Genomic DNA, 23,734 nt, shown 5'->3' with positions numbered 1-23,734 from the left:
TGTGCCCTTTTCGCGGGAACCTTTACTTGCGAGCTTCTTGCAAGTTAGTCGCGAAATTGCATTGATTCTTCATTTCATGCTTGATTCTTCACCAACTTAATATTAAACTCAATACAATAAAATCCCACAAAATACAAGGAACAAAAATAAAGCAAATACAACACTTTTTGTCATGGAATAAAGCCAACATAAAACATAGTTGTAAATCACAACTTTACAGACTTCTTAGTGAAATCAGCCTACTGGCTTTGCAGAAGTAAAAATCCTCCACCTAATCAAGACTCTTTGTTAGGGACATATTTTATGTAATTGGCTAATTCTTTGACAAAATGCATTTTACTTGTAATTGGGTAGATCTAGGGTTGGTTTAATACTTCAAGAAACATGTTGTTCAAGCCAAGTATTAAAACCATGAAGATTGGACCAAGAAACAAGTGAAGAAAAACTGTTCATTAAAGCTCGATAGATACCTCGACAGAAACAGTATCTATCAAGACTTAAGAATGAAGCTCGACAGAAGCTGAATCTATCGAGACTTACGAAGTCAGAATTTTTAGATCTGATTTTTGGCCCATGCTTGTATATTTGTATAGGGTTTCTTTTCTCATAACCTTATACATATATAAGGCTTATTTTAAAGGCCGTCAGAAGTGGAGGAAAAGAGAACACATGCAAAAAGTGACCTAGTACCTTATTCTCTCTGAAAGAAGTTACTGCATCTTTTGCGCCTTAGGGTTTTGTAACCAAGTACTTCTTGATCTTCATTGTTGATGAAGTGAAGAACTTTGCAGCCAACAACATCTTCTTCAAGTTACTGGGGTTAGTCACGTACTGGGATTCGTGCAAAGGAGTTAGTCACGTACTAGGATCCATGCATCATTGGTGGTGTTCATATACTAGAAAGTTCAGAGGTTCTAAAGCGGTAGAAGGTTTCTGCTGTAAGTTCATCTACGGGGATTGTAGAGTCTAGGGACAAAGGTTTTGTACTAGATCTGAAACTTCTCTTTACTATAGTGAATTGCTTTTCCGTAAGGTTTCCCCTTAGGTTTTTTATTAGTGAAACTAGTTTGTTTAATTGGTTTTCCTTGGTCATCATATCTTGTCTTATTTACCATTCCGTTGTGCATGATATTGACATGATATCCCTCGTTGTCATGAAAACTCTTGATTGTTTTGATTTGCATGATCTTGTGTTGAATGATGATGATGATGATATTCAAGATGCCTATTGCAAGCTTTATAATTTTTGTATGAAATCTCTTGAATGTTCTACAAAATTAAAAGCCAATTTTAAAAAGGTTAAACTTGAAAGAGATGAATTGATTGCAAAATTGGATGAAGCTAATAATTTGAATGAGAAATTTAAAAATCAAATTTCATCTCAGGTGGACAAAATTAAGAGTTTGGAAGAGCAACTAGTTGAATCTAAAACTGAAGTTGAAAATTTAACTACTGCCAAACTTCTTGTTGAGCCTAACTCAAAGGAAAAAGGTGTTTGTATTCCTCCATTTAAAAGGAATAATGAAGAGTTGAAGGCTAATTTTGCTAGGATAGACAAAGGTAAAAATTCTGATGTTAATGCTGAAATTTTTAAACCTCTGTCTAAAACTCCTCCTAGGAAGAAAGAAAAATCTAAATTTGTCTCCATTTGTCATCATTGTCATATTGTTGGTCATATTAGGCCAAATTGTCCTAAGTTGAGGTCTCTGTCAACCTCTAAGGTTAGACCTCCTTCTAGGAAGTCGAGTAGCTCTAAAACTACTCATGTTTGTCACCATTGTGGTGTTTCTGGACACATTTGTCATAATTGCTTTAAGTTGTATCCTCAAAAGCAAGTGTCCAATTGGTCACAGGTTTCCTCTCAAGGTTCAACACCTTTGTTTACAGAGTTATTAAAAGTTTTGAACTTTTTAACTCAATTTCAGGAGAATTCTAATTCTTCTATGTCCTTTAGTAGATATACTAGGACACGTGCCTTTTCATCTTCATGGCCAGAGACTCGTGCTATGTGGATGAGAAAGGAGCCTAAAACTTAATTGTCTTTTCTGTTGTCCTCTGCTTTAATTCTTTCTTTTTAAAGTAGGACTCTCTTTACTTGATTTCTTTTCTGCTTTTGGAATCATGCTTTCATGCATCTGCATCTTTCTTTCATGCTTTCATGTTGTTTGTCTATTTTTGTTTGGTTATTTAGTCTTTATTTTGTTTCTTTTTCAAAATAAAAAGAGAGAAAAAAAAAAAATACAAAAACAGTGTGTGTTTGTATATTTTGGTACTTGTGTACCTTGGATGGCCATTGAAACAAAGTTTCTAAACTTTGTATCTCTTGTAGCTTAAATGAGCACTTTAATGCATATCTAAGCAAGTGACCTTTATGGCTCGTGTTTATGATGAGTACGTTTAAGTTTGTCTCTTTTACACTTAATACTCATATCACTTTTTTTGACGGGAATGATTAGAAAATTCTAAGAGAAAGGCATAAATAACCATCTCATCACTAAAGCCCGCCAATCATGTATAACATCTGCGTGCTTCGGCATAGCAAAATTGTGATGTTTTGGCTTACATAATTGGGCATTTCTTCTCTCTCTCAACCTATATGCCCATGCATGATATGTTTTAAAAGAAAATATGCAAAGAATATAAAAGCAAAAAGAATCAAAATGCTTTTAAATATGGTTGCAAGCGTGTTTCTAGGAGATGTGGGAGTTATATGATGTACCTCGAAGGTGATTGTCCCCATCAAATAGTTATGATTGTGTGTGAGTGTATTAGATTTTCTCATATCTCAAATCGTCACAATATGAGAAACTTGTGCACACTTGTTATGTTTTCACACACAACAGCAAATTCTTTGCTACTTTTGATACATGTGCAGGTACAATGTGATTTGGCCATCACAAGGGATACATGTGTTAATATATGCTTACTAAACTGTCTTAACTTGTTTTTGAAATATAAAATTGGTTAGACTTGTTTAGTGTGTGTGTGTGTGTTTTTGGATCAATGGATGCTATGCTTAAATGTTGAGAGTTGTTTTGAGAGCTTAATATGTTGTTTGGATCTTTGTTTGAGTAGCTTGCTTGCTACATTCATCTTTATGTGTTTTTCCTCCTTGAAAAACTCCTTTTCCTGATGCTCGACAGCTTCTCGATAGATTCCACTTCCATCGAGAGTTCAGGGTTTCTTCTTAGTGGAATCTTGATAGCTTCTCGATCCATCGAGCCAGATTTCTGAGCATTCTGTTTGACCGATAGATTCTCGACAGATCCTCGATCCATCAAGATTTCTGGGTAGCTTCTCGATAGATTCTTGACACATATCTCGATCTATTGAGGTTGGCTTCTGCTTGATAGCTTCTCGATCTGTCGAGACCCTCTTGCATGCATTATTTTTCACATGTTTTGCATCTTTCTTTTATCTTGTCATCTGATGATGCAAAAAATCAATAGTTGAGCTCCTCATCGTAGCGGATGGACAATGCTGTGAATGGGATCGTCTCTGTAGATGGAAAACTTGTAAAATGAACTGGGTGGAAGAGTAATGCGTCGATGTGGTGTCAGCCAAACCGCCTCCGATGCTTAAGTCAGTAAGGGTGAAAGATTTTAGAGAGAAAATGAGCAGAGAGTGATTTCGTAGAGTTTTTGTTGTGTACCTTTAACTTCTGTTGTCTTCTCTTTTATAGTTATGTGCCCCATTAATGGGCAATGATGTACTGCATTTATGTTCAACGGCTAGTGCGTTACAGAATCTTTGTCTAGAGATCATAGCTCATTCTGTGACCGTTGCTCCATCCGTTACGTTTCGTCATCAATGTGCGTAATAAATGCGTAACTTCTTCTTTGGGTGAATGACGATCTGTGTGTATTGGCGACCATAAATTTCTGGTTCATCAGCTGCCCCCCTTTGTTCGTTTTGTTTTGTGTAAGACGAGATAAGAATAAATTCGTCTAATGCTTGTTATTACGTGTACTGCGCATTTATGGCGGTTTTGATGTTTGAGCAGTTGAGCGCCATGTGTGTGTCCAGGATGTGTTCGTCGTGCAAGCATGTCTCAGTTTTCCCGTGCGTGTTTTGGCCAATTGTTTTGCATTTTTCCCTCCTCTTTCCTTTCCTTTGTATTTTTTCCTTATTCAGATACTGTTCTAGGGTTTGTTTCTTCTCCGAGCTTTGTCCTGCGTTTCCTGGTAAGTCCTTCGAGCTCCTGTTTTTTTTTATGGTTCTTCCATGGTAGATTATTCTTCTGTTAGGGTAGATTGTCCTTTGGTGGCTTTCTTGTTTGCTCATTTAGGTTGTTTACTTGAGTCTATAGGGGGGAGTGTCTTGAGAGAGTTAGTTTTTTTGTAGGGGAGAACTGTCCTTATACTTCCGTTCTTTCTTTGTTATTCCCTCTGGTTTCCCATTCTGCTGTGGTAGCCAGGTTATTAATGATGTCTGAAATGAGGTCTAGTGATTTGGAGACGGGGTTATCTTCTTCTGATGATCGTGTGATCTTGGAAGCCACTTCTGTTTCCGCCTCTTATAAAGCTTGGACTATTTCGTGTTCCCTCACCGAGAAGGACGAGCAGCGGATCAAGGATAGATTTCAGTTCCTGATTCTGTAAAAATTAGGATCCCGAATGACGAGGAAAGGGCTTGTCACCCTTACGCTGATGAGGTTTGTTTTTACGAGACCGATTTTAACAGTGGCCTTTGTTTCCTTGTTCATCCCTTTGTTAAGGACCTTTTTTCCTATCTGCATCTTGATCCGGCATAGTTAGTGCCTAACTCCTGGCGGATCCTTGTCTCTTGTATGGTGGTATGGATGTCAGCCAATGATGGGGACGTCATTAGGAGGGACGAATTCCTCCATTTTTATCGTCTGACAAAATCTAAGGACCCCGGTTATTACGAGTTTAAGCCATGGGATAGGGCTTTTAGGTTAATCCTTGATTACCTTTTGTCTCTCCGAAACTGAAAGCCAAATTTCTTTTTTATCTCTGGAAGTGGTTGGGAGTTTGTCCCTGGTGAGGACTTGGACGAAGGCCCCAAGTTTTTTTGTAGTTGGGGAGTTCTCGTGTTTGGTACATATTTCTTGTCTTTTCAATTGCTTTTCCCTTCCTTTATGAGTGACGATGATAGGTGGCTTACTTATATTCTTGTTTTGCAGTTGCTCAGCATCCTTGCTTGAAGAAAAGGTACCAGCGTCGCGCTGAAAAAGTAAAGGAGTATCTCGAGTCTGTCAAGGAATTTGACGAACTCGTTTCTCCTCAGTCTTTGTTTTTACACTTTTTGGGTCCGGAACCGTCTACTAAGGTTTGAAGGAATTTGGAAGTTGTGAAAAAGAATATGTGTTTCTGCCTTCTTCATTCTCTTCTTCCTTTTTTTTTTTTTTTTTTTTTTTTTTTTTTTTTTTTTTTTAAACTTTTGCCTCGTCCTTTCAAGAATGACGATTAGTTTTAGCAAGCAGAAGTTAGCTGAGGCCCAAGAGAACGAGGCCAAGGGTGGCACCGTCAGTGGTCTCTTGTCCAAGAAGAAGATTAGTGACATTTCTAAGAAAGACCCTACAACAATAATTCCTCCTGCTCACTCACCTGTTAAGCGCCCTACCTCTCCTTCTTCGTCACTAGAGATGATTGCCTTTGGTGGAGAGGAGATTAGGAAGAAGAAAAAGGCTGGTGGTAAATCTTTCCTTCCTACCTTCTGGGATGACATTGACACAGCAACTTTGAAGGCCCATGAGGCACTTTCTGTGGATGATCTGAGCCCTCTGATGGCAAAGTCATCCAGTGAGCTAATGTCATCTCACATCCAAAAGCTTGTGCAGGTATGTGCTGTTGGTTGTCTCTGCTTCTTCTTTTTCCTTTTCTTTACTTCTACTGAGAGAAAATTTCCTTGTAGGCTTTGGGGGAGTCCCTATTCATCTCTAGGAAGCTCTTGGATTTAGAGAAGAAGGTGGCCACGTCTGAGCCTTTGGTCAAGTCTTTATCTACCGAGAACGAGATGCTTAAAAACAAAGTTGCTATTCTCGCTGCCGAAGCTGAGAATGACAAGGAGCGCATGGCAACTTTTGAGAAAAGGCTTCAAGTGGAGAAGGACTTCTGCAAGTTGAAGGATAAGCAGATTGGTGACTTGAAGCTAAAGCTAAAGATTGTTGGGGCCACGACAATATAGGATTTCAAAGACTCTGACGAGTACTCTGATGAATTGTGCAAGTACTACGTAAAGGGCTTTGATCTCCTCGTGAAGTGGATGGCAAAGCACCACCCTGGCTTGGACCTTTTTGGCTTGGCTGTGGACAACATTGAGAAAGAGCTCATGTCTTCTAAGGCTACAGCGGAGAATGTGACAGAGGAAGCCACAAACGTTGCTGAAGGAATGAAGGAGGCTACTGTTATAACCCCTGTAGACCCTGTCCCTGGTGAGCAGTGATCTTTTTTTTTTTTTCTTTGCAAGGCAAGAACAATATCTCTCTTTGGGCCCGTTGTTTTGGGCAACTAAACAATTCCTTTGACGATGGTAGATAGGTTGATGGATTTCCTGCTATTAGCTGTAGTAAACAATTCTTTTATGCTTTGACAACCCTTTGTGATGATGTTAGTTGAGATAACCTTTATGTTTAGCTTGCATTTGAGTAGCTTTTTCGTACTTAGCTTGTATATGAACAGCTTTTTACCTTCGGTTGTGGTGGAATGATTAAGTCATATCCGAGTGGCGGTCTTAGTTGTGTTTGAACAACTTAGTATTTTTTTTAGCTGTGTTTGAACAACTTTTTATTGAGTCATGTTTGAATGAAGACCTTAGTTATGTTTGAACAACTTAGTATTTTTTAGCTGTGTTTGAACAACTTTTTATTGAGTCATGTTTAAATGACAATCTTAGTTGTGTTTGAACAACTCAGTATTACTCATGACTTAGAGTGGTGGTATTGAAGCGTCTTTTAGGTTAAACATTTTTTGTTTTTGTCTTGAATGACGATTATATTGGTTGTGTTTGAAAAACTCTATTTTAGTCGACTTTGGTAGTTGTGTATCAACAAATTTGATGGCTATGATGCCATTGGCTGTGCATAGTTTTTGATTTGAAACTTTAATGACGGAGGTCCTTGAGACATCTCCCAAGGACGACTCCTAAACGTTGCACACATTTTGATAGTGATAGATCGTGGATAATCTTTGATAAATACATATTGCACATGATAAATCATGGATAATGACTACGCATGGATAATACTTTCATGTATTATTGATCTTACGAATGACTGATCTTATGAATGATGAAAGTGATGGTTGTCATACATACTGATATGAAGATTAGGCAACTTGAAATGTAGAGCATTCCTTACTGGTAGTATTTCTTCAAGTGCTCTATGTTCCATGGTCGAGGCAGTTCCTGGCCGTCTAAAGACTTCAAGTAGTAGGAGCCTTCTCTGGAATGATGGATTACCTCGTAGGGGCCTTCCCAGGCTGGTCCCAGTTTTCCTTTGGATGGGTCCTTTGTTGCCTGTGACACCTTCCTAAGGATAAGGTCTCTTGTGTTGAGCCTTCTCACTTTAACCTTTCTGTTATAGTATCTAGCCATTGCTTCCTTGTGCTTGGCCATTCCCTTCATAGCCTCTTCTCTGACTTCGTCAATTAGTTCCAGATTGCTGTTAAGCTCTTGCTGATTCTTTTGGTCTTCATATGTTTTGACTCGATAGCTCGTCAGTCTTACTTCCACCGGTATAACGGCCTCAGTGCCAAATGTCAGTCTGAATGGTGTTTCTTCTATTGGAACTGTTATGGTCATCCTATATGCCCAAATGACATTTTGTAGTTCTTCAGGCCATGCCCCCTTTGCCCCCTCAAGCCTAGTTTTGATAATTTTGAGCAAGCTTCTATTCGTTACTTCTGTCTGGCTGTTGGACTGAGGGTGTCTTGGAGAAGAGTAGTGATTCTTGACTCCTAAGTCTTGGCAAAATTTTTGAAACTTGGGGTTGTGCTTTCCATTGTCTGATATTATGACATGTGGGACTCCAAACCTGCATATGATTTTTTTCCACACAAAGCTTGTGACTTTAGCTTCTGTTATCGTCGTCATGGGCTCTGCTTCTACCCATTTTGTGAAGCAATCAATTGCGACTATTAGAAATCTGAGTTGCTTCTTCCCTAAAGGGAATGGACCCATAATATCAATTCTCCATTGGGGGCGAAGGGCCATGGTGAGGAGATGGGTGTCATCATCTCTCCTGGTCTCGTCTGGACATTTGCGAAGCTTTGACACTTATCGGATGCTCTGACGATGTTGTATGCGTCTTTCTGTAGGGTTGGCTAGTAATATCCTGCTTTGAGCGCCTTTCCTGCTAAGGATCTTGCCCCAGCGTGGTTTCCACAGGTCCCCTCATGTATCTCGCGGAGCACATAATCTGCTTTTTTCTGAACTGGACAGCCCCATGATGATGTGCTAAGACATGGGCTAGCATGTGCAGAGTGTGCAGCAGCAATTATCGGCAATTATGAAGCAATTCCTGGCTTTTTGGATGTTCAGACCTGCTGTGTAGGGGCTGGAAACGTGGAAAGCAGGCCAAGACAGCATCAGTGAAAGGTGTCCTAAGTCAGACCGCATGTGGCAGCAAGTCCTGGACAGGGGGCAGTTACTTGGCAGTAACTGCCATGACAGTTATTTCTATATATTTATCCTAGGTTTTTGGGGCTGTCAACAGCAGAGTGTGTAATTTTGCTTAGAGAATTTCGTGTATATTTTCCAGGCTTCCTTTGTACTTGATATTGAGTAATAAAGGTTGGGGTTGGTGCTCTGTAAATACTGTGTGTGCTCTGTGTGTGTGAATTCCCTTGATAATTCTGTTATGAGTGTTCCTGCAGTGTGTGTGTGTAGAGTGTTGGTTGAGACTAAGTCAGGGGCTTAGTGCCATCACAGGCAGAAAATTTAAAAGAAAAATTGACCCTGTGATTAAAGCTTGACAGCTAGCATCTATCGAGGCTTAGAGAGCTATCTGAATCTCGTGGCTCGACAGTTACTCGACAGATAGGGTATCTGTCGAGGTTTATGAAAAACAGATTTTTCAATTCTGTTTTCACCCAATCCGTGAGTATATATTTGGGCTTTCTTTTCTCACAACCCTAAAAATATATAAGAATTATTTTAAGGGCCGTCGAAGGTGACACAAGTTGCACAAGTGTGGAGCAAAGTTTTGTTCATGCAAATTGTGACCGGAGAGAGAATTTGCCCTAGTTCATCTCTCTCCTAAAGAAGCTGCTGTGTTTGTACACCGTAGGGTTTTGTAACCAAGCAACTTCTTGATCTTCATCATGTGATGAATTGAAGAACTTTGCAGCTAACATCCTTCTCAAGTTGGTGATCAAGTTGCGTACTGGGATCTGCGCAATTAGTTAGTCTCGTACTGGGAGCCGTGCATTGAAAATGAGATATTGTCACTACAGAACAAGTCCAATTGGATATTGGGGTAAGGGTTCAACTGTAGATTAGTATAAGGTATTGAGATTCCTTTACTTGTAACCGCTTGTTGTGATAATAGTGAATTCTCGGGAGTAGTGGCCTTAAAATCACCTGGTAGGGTTTTTACCGTGTAGGTTTTCCCCATTCAAAAAAAAATCATCATGTCAATTTAATTTCCACTGCATATTTAGTTATTTGGTGATTTGTTTGTTCTACCACGCGCTTTGTATGTTAATTTGATTAATTAATAAACTTGACTAATTAATCAATTAATTCATCACAAAAGGTCAATACGTTTTTGGCCTATCAAGTGGTATCAGAGCAAGCACACTTTGATTAGGGTTAATCTTTGCTGTGTGATCCATTGACCCCTATTGTCATGGCTGCAACTGGCTTGAAGAGATCTTTGTTTTCAAATACATCTTGTTTTTCTAATCTTTACTTGTTTGAGTGTATCAGAAAATGCAAGTCTAAAAGTTATTTAAATTCCATTATGATGACTATTGGAAAAGATCTCAGGTTGACAAAGAAGAAACTAGACTGGCTCAGAATGAAAATGTGTAAAAGAGTTTGTCTGAGAAGAGTGAAAGTTAAAGGCTTAGGCCATAAAAGACAGATGAGAGAAAACACCATTCCCACTGATTTGTCATCTAAGCACGAAGTGTGCTTCATGATGAAGTCCGCATTTAAGGTTGTGGACATATGTTTGTGGTACCTTGACAGTGGCTACTTAAGACACATGACTGGAGACCGATCTCTCTTCAAGGTTTTCGAGTCTAAGAAAGGTGGCAATGTCACTTTTGGTGACGGGAGCAAATCACAGATTAAAGGAAAGGGAATCATCTCTCTACCTAGACTACCGGACATTGCAAATGTTCTATTTGTAGAAGGTCTGAAAGTGAACCTGTTGAGCATAAGTCAGATATGTGATCAAGACTTCATGGTGCTATTCTCAAAAGGAAAGTGTCTTGTCATGGATGAGTTTGGAAAGAAACTCATAAATGGTGTTCGCACTCTTGACAATTGTTATGGATTGGTTCCGGATGCTGATATTGTGTGCAATAGCATTCGTTTACCAAATGAAGATCTACGGCATCAAAGGATGGGACATGCTAGTTACAAATATCTTTCAATTGTATCTAAGCATGAATCAGTCTTGGGGATACCAAAGCTCAGTAGAGTGAGCAATGAGGTGTGTGGACCATGTCAGCTTGGGAAACAGACGAAAGCTAAACATCCGGGCACTTAGACATCTGCTACATCTAAACCATTGGAGCTGCTACATTTAGATCTTATGGGTCCAGCTAGAACCGAGTCTCTTAGTGAAAAGAGATACATCATGGACGACTTCACTAGGTACACTTGGGTTATCCTCCTACGATCCAAGTCTGATGCTCCTAAGCACATTGAAGCCTTATGCACAAGATTACATAATGAAAAGAGCTTGAAGATTGATCGAATTCGAAGTGACCATGGTAAAGAATTCGAGAACTCATATATGGAGTCCTTTTGCACAAGATCAGGTATATCTCAAGAATTCTCTACTCCTATTACTCTTCAGCAGAATAGTGTAGTAGAAAGAAAAAACAGGGTTATTCAGGAGATGGCTAGAGCCATGTTGCACAATAAGGATGTGGCTAGAAACTTGTGGGGAGAAGCCGTTAACACTGCATGTCATACGGTTAACAGGGTGTACTTTAGACCCGGTACCAAGAAGACTCCACATGAGTTATGGAAAGGAAGAAAGCCAAATGTGAAGTATTTCAGAATTTTTGGAAGTACTTGTTTCATTCTCAAGGATAGAGAGAATGTGGGGAAAATTTGACTCCCGAAGCAATGAATGAATATTTCTAGGATACTCCTCTACAAGCAAGGCTTCTGGGTATACAACAAAAGAACCATGAAGGTAATGGAAACAGTGAATGTTATTATTGATGAGTCTTCAGATTCTAATTCTAAGAAAGTTAGTGAGGAATTCCCCAAAGAAATTCTTCCTCTTGAGCCAAAGGAAGTTCAAGAAATTGTTGAACAAGAGCCCGCATCTCCAATTACTTCTGGTACTCCAAGTGTTGTGGAAGATTCTGCAGATATATCCACTACACCAGATTCTGAATCCCATGAAGAGAAAGGACCTTCTTCTAGGATTAAATTAAATCATCCTCCTGAAGTTATTGTGGGAAACATGAATGAACTCACATTAAGGAAACGTACAGTTGATAAATGTGTTGCTAACTTTGTGTCTTATTCTTGTTATTTGTCACAGGTTAAACCCACTAAAGTTGAAGAAGCTCTTCAGCATGAAAGTTGGGTTGAAGCAATGCATGATGAATTGCTTCAGTTTCAGAGGAATGATATCTGGACTATAGTACCTAGACCGGAGGGTGAGCACATCATCGGCACAAAATGGATATTCCACAATAAGACTGATGGGGAGGGTAATGTGATCCGCAACAAGGCTCGTCTTGTAGCTCAGGGATACTCACAAATGGAAGGATTAGACTATGATGAGACATTTGCCCCAGTTGCCCGTATGGAGTCCATCAGAATTCTCTTAGCCCTAGTATGTCACTTAAGGTTCAAGCTTTACCAAATTGACATAAAGACTGCTTCCTTGAATGGGCTCCTTAAAGAAGATGTCTATGTGGCTCAAACAAAAGGATTCATTGATCCACACTTTCCGGATCAGGTATTGTACCTTAAGACGACACTTTATGGGTTGAAGCAAACCTCTAGAGCTTGGTATGATTGGCTCACACAATACTTGGTGTCACATAGGTTCACAAGAGGAAATGCTGATCCGACTCTCTTCATCAAAAGGGAAGATGGCAAGTTGATCATTGCTCAAGTCTATGTTGATAATATCATCTTCGGGTCGACTAAGGATGAACTTATTCATAACTTCTCAAAACTCATGCAGGTCGAGTTCGAGATGAGCATGATTGGAGAGCTGACTCACTTCCTTGGGTTACAGATTCGTCAACAAGATTCAAGTATATTCCTATCTCAGTCTAAATATGCTAAGAATCTTGTGAAAAAGTTTGGTTTGGAATTTGCTAGTTCTATCAGAACCCCTATGAGTCCAAATGTTAAACTCACTGTTGACTTGTTAGGTAAAAGTGTAGATTCATCTCTATATAGAAGCATGATAGGTAGTCTTCTTTACCTTACTGCTAGTAGACCTAACATTAGTTACAATGTAGGAGTGTGTGCTAAATATCAGACTAATCCCAAAGAGTCTCATATGACTGCTTTGAAAAGAATCATAAAGTATGTCAAAACCACTGCCGACTTTGGTGTGTGGTACAACAAGGACACAAATGATGTTTTAACTGGGTATTCTGACGCTGACTGGGCTGGGAATGCTGACGATAGAAAGAGTACATCGGGGGGTTGTTTCTATGTGGGTAATAATCTTGTCTCCTAGATGAGAAAAAAGCATAATTCCATCTCTTTATCCACTGTAGAAGCTGAGTACATTGTTGTCGGTAGCTGTTGCACCCAACTTCTATGGATGCAAAAACTCCTCCATGATTACTGTATTTGTCAAGAGCATCTTACCATCTACTGTGACAATACCAGTGCCATCAACATCTCTAAGAATCCGGTTCAACATTCTTGAACCAAACACATAGAGATTCAACATCACTTCATTAGGGAGCTTGTCGAAGATGGTACTTTTACTCTTGAGTTTATTCACATTGATGATCAGAAGGCTGATTTGTTTACCAAACCTCTTGACAACAAACGGTTTGAATTCCTTTGCCAAACCATTGGTGTTATCTCCATGGATTGATCTCCTCTTCTATTTCTCCTTCCTCATGCATTTACATCTAGTTTTATGATTTTCTTTGTTTAACATGTTTTTGTTTGTTTTCAGTTTTGTTTATTTTCTTTTCATATAAAAAAAATTGAAAAAAATCAGAAAAATACAAAAATAGTGTGTGTTTTGTGTACATTGGTACTTGTGTACCTTGGATGGCCATTGAAACAAAGTTTTCTAAACTTTGTATCTTTTGTAGCTTAGATGAGCATCTCTATGCACAACTAAACAAGTGAGCTTTGTGGCTTGTGTTTGTGATGAGCAAGATTAAGTAATCTCTTGTACTTAACACTCGTATCACTCTTTTTGACAAGAAGGACTAGAAAATCCTAAGAGAAAAGCATAAATAACCATTTCACCACTGTTGCCCGCCAATCATGAAATGACATTTGTGTGCTTTAGCATAGTAAAATTGGAATGTCAATTGCTTAACATAATTGGGTATTTCTTTTCTATCTCTTATATGCTCATGCATGATTTGCTTAAAAGAAAAATATGCAAAGAAAAATAAAAGCAAAAGATCAAAATGCTTTATATATGATTGCAAGCGTGTCTTCTAGGAGATGTGAGAGTTATAGGATGTACCTCGAAGGTGATAGTCCCCATCAAACAGTTATGATTGTATGTCAGTTAAAGTGATTTTCTCATATCTCAAATTGTCATAACATGTAGACACTTATGCAATCTTGCGATGTTTTTCACACATAACACGCAATATTCTTTGCTACTCTTGATACATGGTAGGTACAATGTGATTTGGCCATCACAAGGTTTACATGTGTTAATGCATGCTCACTAAACTGTCTTGACTTGTTTTTAAAATATAAAATTGGTTAGACTTGTTTAGTGTGTGTGTGTGTGTTTTGAGATCTATATGCTTAACATTTTTTTGTTGAGAGATGATTTTGAGAGTTCAAAATGTTGCTTGGATCCTTGGTTGAGTTGCATGTTTGATTGCATTCATGTCTGTGTTTTTCTCTTATTTCAAAAACTGTTTTTAAGTAATCTCGACAGCTCCTCGACACCTTTCGACACCTAGCTTTTCTATCGAGCTCTTCAATTGCTTTTTAGCTCAATCTTGACACCTCTCGATAGCTAGGTTGATTGATTGAGCAACTTTCTGTCCCCTCGATAGCTCTTCGACAGATCCTCGATCCATCGAGCTTCTTTTTGCCTTGGACACTTGCTCGATAGCTGCATCTATCGAACCCTTTAAAGCTCGACACCTCTCGACACCTCTCGATCTGTCAAGAATTACTAAGCTTGTATATAAAGGGTTCTCGCGATCTCAGACTCATTTCGCTCGATCTCTCTTGACTCTTCACCTCCCAAAACCTCTCTCACTCACTCCAAACCTCTTCCTCAAGGATTTTTCGGCCTAGATCAAGTTTTTCTTCACTTGGTAAGGGTCCTAATCCTTCTTTTTCATGCATTTCACATTTTATGACCTAACTTTTGGGGTTTGATGAAAAATTTGGGGTTTTTCAAAATCAAAGAGGTTTTTGCAAAATTTTTGGGATGGGTTTCGTGTTTTTGATCTTAAAACTTCATGCATTACGTCTCATTTGTATTATAACAATGTTTCATGCATTCTTAGATGTGTGTTTACTTTGTTGCATACTTGTGTGCTGGTAGGATTGGATTAGGCTGAGCCCATGATGCAATTACCTTTGCATGTCACATGTTCATGCACTCCCATGCATACGTACTTTCTATTCAATATATTTTGATATATTTTGCTGCTTGGGACTTTTTTGATTGTCTCTTTCTCCCTCTCTCTCTTTTGTTTGCGTTAGTCTGCTTCTATGGCACCCAAACGCAAATCTACTCCGTCCCGGAACCCTTTTCGTTTCGGGGCATCCACTTCTTCTGATCCTACACCTTTTTCTATCCGATTCCGTGATGAGAAGGCCAAATCGGACTTCTTTGAGAACTTCTCTAGGCGAGGCGTTCATTCGAAATGCCAAGTCATTTTGTCGGACTTCTCCAACATTGACCTACCCACTGTCATTCACAGTAGGGGTTGGGAGTCACTGTGTGATGTCCCGGTCACTTGTCCATCCATGCTTATCCAGGAGTTCTACTCCAACATGCATGGATTTGATTATTTAGTACCTCTTTTTGTTACTCGCGTTCGAGGTACGCACATTGTGGTCACATCAGATATTGTATCCGATGTGCTCTATGTCCCGAGGGTAGAGCATTCTGACTACCCTAGTTGTGATCATCTGAGAATTGTGTCCAAAGACGAGCTCATATCTGCTTTTTGTGAACATCCATCTGATTGGGGTGATCGTCAGTTCACCTCTTGTAGGACCTTTGCTAAAGACCCTAGGTTTCTTAACATGGTCATGACTTTTGTTTTGCATCCTCTTTCCCACTATAACTCTATTACCGAGCCCCGTGCTCGATTTTTGCTTTCTCTATTAGAGCATTTTACTATAGATTTTCCCTCTCATTTCATTCTTTCTATCATAGATGTACATAGGGATTCGGCAACCCGTGATAAGCTCATCTTCCCTTCGGCTATCAAGAGGATTTTATGCCATTTTTCTATTCCCTTTCCCATGTCCGACCACTTCCACATTATGGGTGCTATAAATGCCGCTACCATTAAACGGAGTGAGGTGCAGCTACGTTCGAGGCGGTCCGGGTCGGTAGCTCCTCCCACTCCTTCAGCTTCATCCACATCCGCTCCTTCTTCTTCTACGAGTGGTGTGACTCTCAAGGACATCATGGCACAGCTTCAGCGTATGGATGCTCGCCTCAACACTCTCAGTGATGAGTTGTGTCAGGTGAACACCTGTGTTGGTCGTATTGCACGATGCCAGGCAGTTATGGGTGGCTTCGTTGCTTCTCCTCCACCTTCTCTAGAGGCTTTTGAGGATGAGGATGATGATGATGATGCTACTGCTTCCAATGATGAGGATGATGGAGATGCTAGCTCTTCCAGTGCTGACAAGATGTCTATTTGATACTCTTACCCTTTGTCATTCGTGACAAAAAAAGGGAAGTAGTTTTGGTTATGAGAGTAGTCATACTTGTAGGGGGAGAGTTAGTATAAGAGATTTTTGTTAGGGGGAGTGTTGATATTGAGGGATGTAGTGAGGTTTTTATGTATCTTTTTCTTTTCTCTCCTTTTTAGATACATTGTTCTTGTACATGGGTCTTGTGACCATTTTGACATACATTGTACTTATATTCTTTATATATTTATGTATGTTTTTCACCTACTCTTACATATGTTGTTTCTTTTCTCTCTTTATGCACATGTTTTGTTTAAAATGTTTTAGAAATACAGGTTGTCAAAGTCTACTTGCCATAAACTCTCTTCTTGCAAAGTTTTTCAAGAGTTTGTGTTAGGATAGATTTTATTGTATTCAACAAGTGAGTATGAGTTGAGTGATTTATGACTTCTCTCATATGTTCATTTGTTTGTTGTGGTTTTGTCACGGATTGTCAAATGGGGAGATTGTTAGGACATATGTGTTTCACATGTTAGGAACATATGTCATTATTTTATGTAATTGGCTAATCCTTTGACAAAACGCACTTTACTTGTATTTGGGTAGATCTAGGATATGTTTAATGCTTCAAGAAACAAGGTTTCAAGTTCAAGTGTTAAAGCCATGCAAGTCTGTCTAAGAATCAAGTGTGAAAGTGCTGCTCATTAAAGCTCAATAGCTAGCATCTATCGAGGCTTAGAGAGTTGTCTGAATCTCGTGGCTCAACAGCTGCTCGACAGATAGGATATCTATCGAGGTTTATGAAAAACAGATTTTTCAGTTCTGTTTTCATCCAATTTGTGGGTATATGTTTGGGCTTTCTTTTCTCACAACCCTAGACATATATAATGATTATTTTAAGGGTTGTCAAATGTGACACAAGTTACACAAGTGTGGAGCAAAGTTTTGTTCATGCAAATTGTGATAGGAGACAGAATTTGCCCTAGTTCATCTCTCTCTTTAAGAAGCTGCTGTGTTTGTACACCATATGGTTTTGTAACCAAGCAACTTCTTGATCTTCATCGTGTGATGAACTAAAGAAATTTGCAGCCAACATCTTTCTCAAGTTGGTGATCAAGTCGCGTATTGGGATCCACGTAATTAGTTAGTCTCGTACTAGGAGCCGTGCATTGAAAATGAGAGATTGTCACTACAGAACAAGTCCAATTGGGTATTGGGGTAAGGGTTCAACTATAGGTTGGTATAAGGTACTAGGATTCCTTTACTTGTAACCACTTGTTGTGATAATAGTGAATTCTCGGGAGTGGTAACCTTAAAATCACCCGGTGGGGTTTTTGCCGTGTAGGTTTTCCCCATTCGAAAACAAATCACCTTGTCAATTTAATTTCCGTTGTATATTTAGTTATTTGATGATTTGTTTGTGCTACCACGAGCTTTGCATGTTAATTTGATTAATTAATAAACTTGGCTAATTAATCAATTAATTCATCACAAGGGGTCAATACGTTTTTGGCCTATTAGCTTTTACTTTGTCTGGATTTGCCTCTATTCCCTGTTGGGACACCATGAATCCCAAGAATTTTCCTGAAGCAACAGCAAAAACACACTTTGTAGGGTTTAATTTCATATGGTACTTACATAGTGTGCTGAAGGTTTCTTTGAGGTCGTCCAAATGGTTGACTTCGTCCTTGCTTTTCACTAGCATATCATTCACGTACACCTCCACATTCCTTCCAATCTGGTGAGAGAACATACGGTTCACCAATCTTTGGTAGGTGACTCCTGCGTTCTTCAGTCCAAAGGGCATAACTTTGTAGCAATACAACCCTTGGCTGGTGACGAACGAAGTCTTCTCTTGATTGTCTTCGTCCATAAGAATCTAGTTGTATCCAGAGAATGCATCCATGAAACTCAAGAGCTTGTGTCCAGCAGTTAAGTTTACTAACTGGTCAATCCTTGGCAAGGGAAGTTGTCTTTTGGGCAAGCCTTATTCAAGTCTGTGAAATTGACGCACATTCTCCACTTACCGTTGCTCTTCTTTACCATGACCACGTTTGCTAGCTAATCTGGATAGAAGACTCCCCCGATGAAATTAGCTTCTAGCAGCTTCTCTACTTTTTCCGTTACAGCTTTGTTGCGTTCTGGTGCAAATATTCTCTGCTTCTACTATACAGGTTTGTATTCTGGGTTAACGTTGAGACGATGCTGTATGATCTTCCTATCAATCCCGGTCATATCCTCGTGTTTCCAAGCAAAAACATATTGGTTTGCCCTTAAGAAGGAGATCATTTTCTCTTTCTCTGAAGTTAGGAGTGTTGTTCCGATCTTCAATACCTTCGTCGAATCTCCTGGGATGACCTCAACTTCTTGTGTTGTTTCTGACGGTTCGGGAATGGGTTCTCGTTCATTGATCATCCATGTATGGTTCTCTCTCGATGCTAAGGTAGCTTGATAGCATTCTCTTGCTAGAACTAGGTCTCCTCTAATTTCTCCTACTCCATGGGTTATTGGAAACTTCACCTTCAAGTGATATGTTGACGTCACTGCTCTTAGCCTGTTGGGTGTAGGTCTTCCCAAGATGATGTTGTATGTTGAAGGGCAATCAACTATGACGAAATCAATTTCCTTGTTGACCTGTGCTGGGTAAGTTCTTGAGATCACAGTTAGAGAGACGATGCCCTTAGGGACGACTCTATCCCCTGTGAAACTTACTAGGGGCAAGGTGAAAGGCCTGATCCTTTTCTTGTCCAGCTTCATCTGTTGAAATGTGGGCAAGTAGATGATATCTACTGAGCTTCCGTTGTTAATGAGCACCCAGTGGATGTTGAATTCTTCTACTCTGAGCATAATTACCAGCGAATCGTCATGGGGTTGCCTGACACCGTGACTGTCTCTTTCTAAGAAGACAATATCGGGTTCGTCATTCTTTGGCATCTTCATAGGAGGGAGCCATGAATGGACGCTGTTTATTTCTCTCCCTTGTGCTTTTTTCAGGGACTTCACCTACCATTAGTCCTCCCAAGATCATCTTTATTTCTCCTGCAAGGGGTTTGCTATCCCTTACCTCCGGAGTTCTGTCCTGGTTATCCTTCCTTTGGTATCTGTGGGGCTCCATCTTTTTGACATACTTCTGTAACTTCCCTTGTCAAATTAAAATTTTCACCTGGTCTTTCAAATGTCTACACTCATCAGTACGATGCCCGTGATCCTGGTGGAACCTACAGTATTTATTCTTGTCTCTTCTTTCTACTGGAGTGCTAATTGGCTTCGGCCATTGTAGGGAGGGATCATCTTTTATTTGCATAAGGATCTAGTCAATTGGCATTATTAGAGGGGTGAAGTTAGTGAACCTGGGTTTCTTGTCTAGAAGTTCCTTCTTTTTCCCAGTGGTCTGCCCAACACTTCATGTCTCCTTCTTCTTGTCGCGATTGTTGCCTATTCCTTCATCTCTCTTCCTTTTTCCTTTCATTTCTTTTGCGAGCACCGCATCTTCGGCATTAATGTACTTCTGAGCTTTATGGAGTAACTCCGCTACTGCTTTTAGTGGACTTTTAGTGATTGAGAAGAAGAAATCTCCTGGTAGCAACCTTGCTTGGAAGGTCGTTAAGATGACTTGATTTTCAGCTTCATCTACCTGAGTAACTCTTTATTGATTCAGGTGATGAACTGTCTTAGTGATTCTCCTTCTGCCTGTTAAATGTTGAGAAGATGGCCAGTTGGTTTTTTGTGTCTTAGTGATTCTCCTTTGCTCCTTTTAATGTTGTTGGGAATGTCCTACACATTACCTCGTTTGGAATCATTTGTAATAGCATTAGCATTTTGAATGATTCGATGTGATCCAAGGGATCCTTGGAACCGTCATATGACTCCAATTGTGGGAGACGAAATTTTGGTGGGAGAGGGCAATTCAACACTTCATTAGTGAATGATGAGTCCGTCCTTCAGATCATCCCATCCAAATTCTCTCGCCTTTGTCCTTCATAGCACTTTTTAGTTCATCCATCTCTTTCCTCATGTTGCGAAGTTCATTCTCCACCCTGGTGGAATCTTCTCCTGAAGTTTTGTCTCGCCTGTTGGCTTGAGAGTTTGATTCTTTTTCATTTTTGTTTTTCCTGTTTGCCGACGTTCTGCATTTTGAGATTCCATTGTCTTTCGTAGTTCTTCATTCTGGCGAGTCAGCTCTTCCACATTGGCCAAAAGGGCTTGGATTTATTGTTGTTGCACAGCATATGGCTGAGGTGTGGCCTCTGCTTCCATCTCGCACTCCGAGGAACTCTTTTGTCACTGGAAAAGATGGCTTGAATGATTAGCGTTTCCCACAGACGGCGCTAAACTGATGATGCAAAAAATCAATAGTTGAGCTCCTCGTCATAGCGGATGGACGATGCTGTGAATGGGATCGTCTCTGTAGATGGAAAACTTGCAAAATGAACTGGGTGGAAGAGTAATGCGCCAATGTAGCGTCAGCCAAACTGCCTCCGATGCTTAAGTCAGTAAGGGAGAAAGATTCTAGAGAGAAAATGAGCAGAGAGTGATTTCGTAGAGTTTTTTTGTGTGTACCTTTCACTTTTGTTGTCTTCTCTTGTATAGTTATGTGCCCCATTAATGGGCAATGATGTGCTGCATTTATGCTCAACGGTTAGTGCATTACAGAATTTTTGTCTGGAGATCACAACTTATTCTGTGACCGTTGCTCCGTCCGTTACGTTTCGTCATCAATGTGCGTAATAGCATCTTGTTTCATTACATTCATGCATTTATATGGATTCCTTGTGCCCCCTTGATCATCTTTATGTTTCTCGGGTGGTTTCTTTTTAAGATTCTACATGTTAGGGGGAGAAATACATGCCTTTGTAAGGGGGAGTTGTGTTTCATCTTGTTAGGGGGAATGTTTACCTCCTTATTGTTTTAGAAGCTTCTCATACACCGATCTTGTGACCATTTTATTTACATACATTGTACTTATTTTCATATATATGATGATGATGTATGTTTTTCTTCACCTATCTCTACATGTGTTGTTTCTTTTCTCTCTTTATACACATGTTTCTTTATGTACGCAATCTTTATTTCTGTTTCACACATGATGCCTTGATGAGTTTTGTTTAAGTGTTTCAGAAAGACAGGTTGTGAAAATCTATCTTGCCATGAACTATCTTCTTGCAAAGTTTTTCAAGAGTTTGTAGTAGGGATAGATTTATTTTGTAATACAACAATTCGTTATGAGTTTAGTGATTTAAGACTTCTCTCATGATTATTTGTTTTGTTGTGGTTTTGTCATGGATTGCCAAAGGGGGAGATTGTTAAGGACATATTTTATGTAATTGGCTAATCCTTTGACAAAATGCACTTTATATGTAATTGGGTAAATCTAAGATGGGTTTACTACTTCAAGAAACATGTTGTTCAAGTAAAGTATTAAAACCATGAAGATTGGACCAAGAAACAACTGAAGAAAAATTGTTCATTAAACCTCGACAAGTACCTCGACAGAAATAGTATCTATCGAGACTTAAGAACGAAGCTCGACAAAAGCTGAATCTATCGAGACTTACGAAATCAGAATTTCCATATCTGATTTTTGGCCCATGCTTGTGTATTTGTATAGGGTTTCTTTTCTCACAATCCTATACATATATAAGACTTATTTTAAAGGCCATCAGAAGTGGAGGAAAAGAGAACACATGCAAAAAGTGACCTAGTGCCTTATTCTCTCTGAAAGAAGTTACTGCGTCTTTTGCGCTTTAGGATTTTGTAATCAAGTACTTCTTGATCTTCATTGCTAATGAAGTGAAGAACTTTGTAGCCAACAATTTCTTCTTCAAGTTGCTAGGGTTAGTCATGTATTGGGATTCGTGTAAAGGAGTTAGTCACGTACTGGGATCCGTGCATCATTGGTGGCGTTCATATACTAGAGAGTTCAGAGGTTCTGAAGCGGTAGAAGGTTTTCGCTGTAAGTTCATCTACGGGGATTGTAAAGTCTAGGGACAAAGGTTTTGTACTAGATCTGAAACTTCTCTTTACTATAGTGAATTGTTTTTCCGAAAGGTTTCCCCCCAGATTTTTTACTGTGAAACTAGTTTTTTTTATTGGTTTTCCTGAGTCATCATATCTTGTCTTATTTACTATTCCGATGTACATGATATTGACATGATATTGATGTTTGTTTGTTTTAACAATGTTTGTTCATAATAAATCTAATTAACAACTTAGGTTTAAAACTTGTTCATTCTATCAACCGGGGTCTAAATTTCCCAACACTCTTCTAGAGGCAAGATCTGGAAATCTCATCTACATGAAAGGATTAAAATCCATTTATGGAGAATTGCAGCTAATTGCCTCCCTACAAAGGAACTGCTAAGCTAGTACGTAAACTTGGGAGACACTTCTTGCTCTCTTTGTAAGGCGGATGTTGAATCTTGCCTTCATTTATTTGCTTTATGTACCTTTATAAAAGCAATTTGGTACAATAGCCAATGGGGCCTGACGATGGATAATATGGGACTTCTCCTCCACATTTAATTCAGCTTGTTATTTCTTCCCCTTTTGATGATAAGCAAGAAGAATTTCTGTTATTTGGCGCAATTGTTTGTGATTTGATATGGAAGCACCGAAACCAGGTTCATTTTGAGGGTTATTCCCTGAACCTTGATTATATGTTTGCAAAGATTCCCATTTTGTTGAAAGATCATGGGAGTGCAAGATCCACCTTATTCAGCCACTCTTGTCCTCGCTCATTTAGCCGTCCTTGTGTCTGGTCCAAGCCAAGAAGATCGATGGTAAAAATCAATGTTGATGCAGCCCAAAATCCATCAGTTCTGCTATTGCTGTTGTGGCTAGAGATTGGAGAGGGGAGTTGATTTTTGCGTGCTCCAAGAAGGTAAACACTAACCTTCCTCTCCAGGCGGAAGCTGAAGCTGTAAACTGTGCCATAAAGCTATCTGCCAACTTGGACTTTGTAGCTATTTTCATTGAGAGCGACTCCAAAGTTGTGGTTGAGGCCCTACCTAGGCCAGAGCATGAAATCCCATGGAGAATTCTCATCACTTGCTTAGATATGTCTTATTTGCTCTCCCAATATCCAAGCATTCATGTAAGCTGGGTTCCTAGAACCTCAAATGGTGCTGCCCATTCTTTGGTCAAATGGTCTCTTAATCATAATGTTTTTGGATTTTTTGATATAGGGTGCTGCCCGCTTTGTTTTGAGTCTATTAACAGAGTTGAGGCAAGCAATTATGCTTCTTTGTAGCTTCTCTTTTTCTTTAATAAATACTTCTTTCTCATTAAAAAAAAAAAAAAATTGATTATCTTGGTAATTTCAGGAATTGATATTCATTTGGATTAACTTAATAAAATAGTTACCATCATATTCTTAAAATTTTGATTGTTCTCTTAAAACTACCAAAAAACAAAAAAACTGATAAAGTAGGGAATAAATGAAAAATATTTGAAGAATGGGACTCGTAATATTGGTGGACACTTCGGATTCCATGGTGCCAATTTTGGCAACTTGAGT

At 39.3% G+C, this 23,734-nt stretch overlaps 1 protein-coding gene across 1 annotated transcript; it reads right to left on the bottom strand.

Annotated features, from left to right (window-relative positions):
- Positions 1–18,384: 18,384 nt before the first annotated feature.
- On the bottom strand, positions 18,385–19,152 carry LOC115990661. The gene has a single exon (XM_031114472.1). The coding sequence runs from the start codon at positions 19,150–19,152 to the stop codon at positions 18,385–18,387; it is 768 nt and encodes a 255-aa protein (XP_030970332.1).
- Between the last annotated feature and the right edge of the window lie 4,582 nt (positions 19,153–23,734).

This window comes from Quercus lobata, chromosome 5 (genome assembly GCF_001633185.2).
Source record: "Quercus lobata isolate SW786 chromosome 5, ValleyOak3.0 Primary Assembly, whole genome shotgun sequence".
Lineage (NCBI taxonomy): Eukaryota > Viridiplantae > Streptophyta > Magnoliopsida > Fagales > Fagaceae > Quercus > Quercus lobata.
This window is presented reverse-complemented; position numbering and strand designations above follow the sequence as displayed.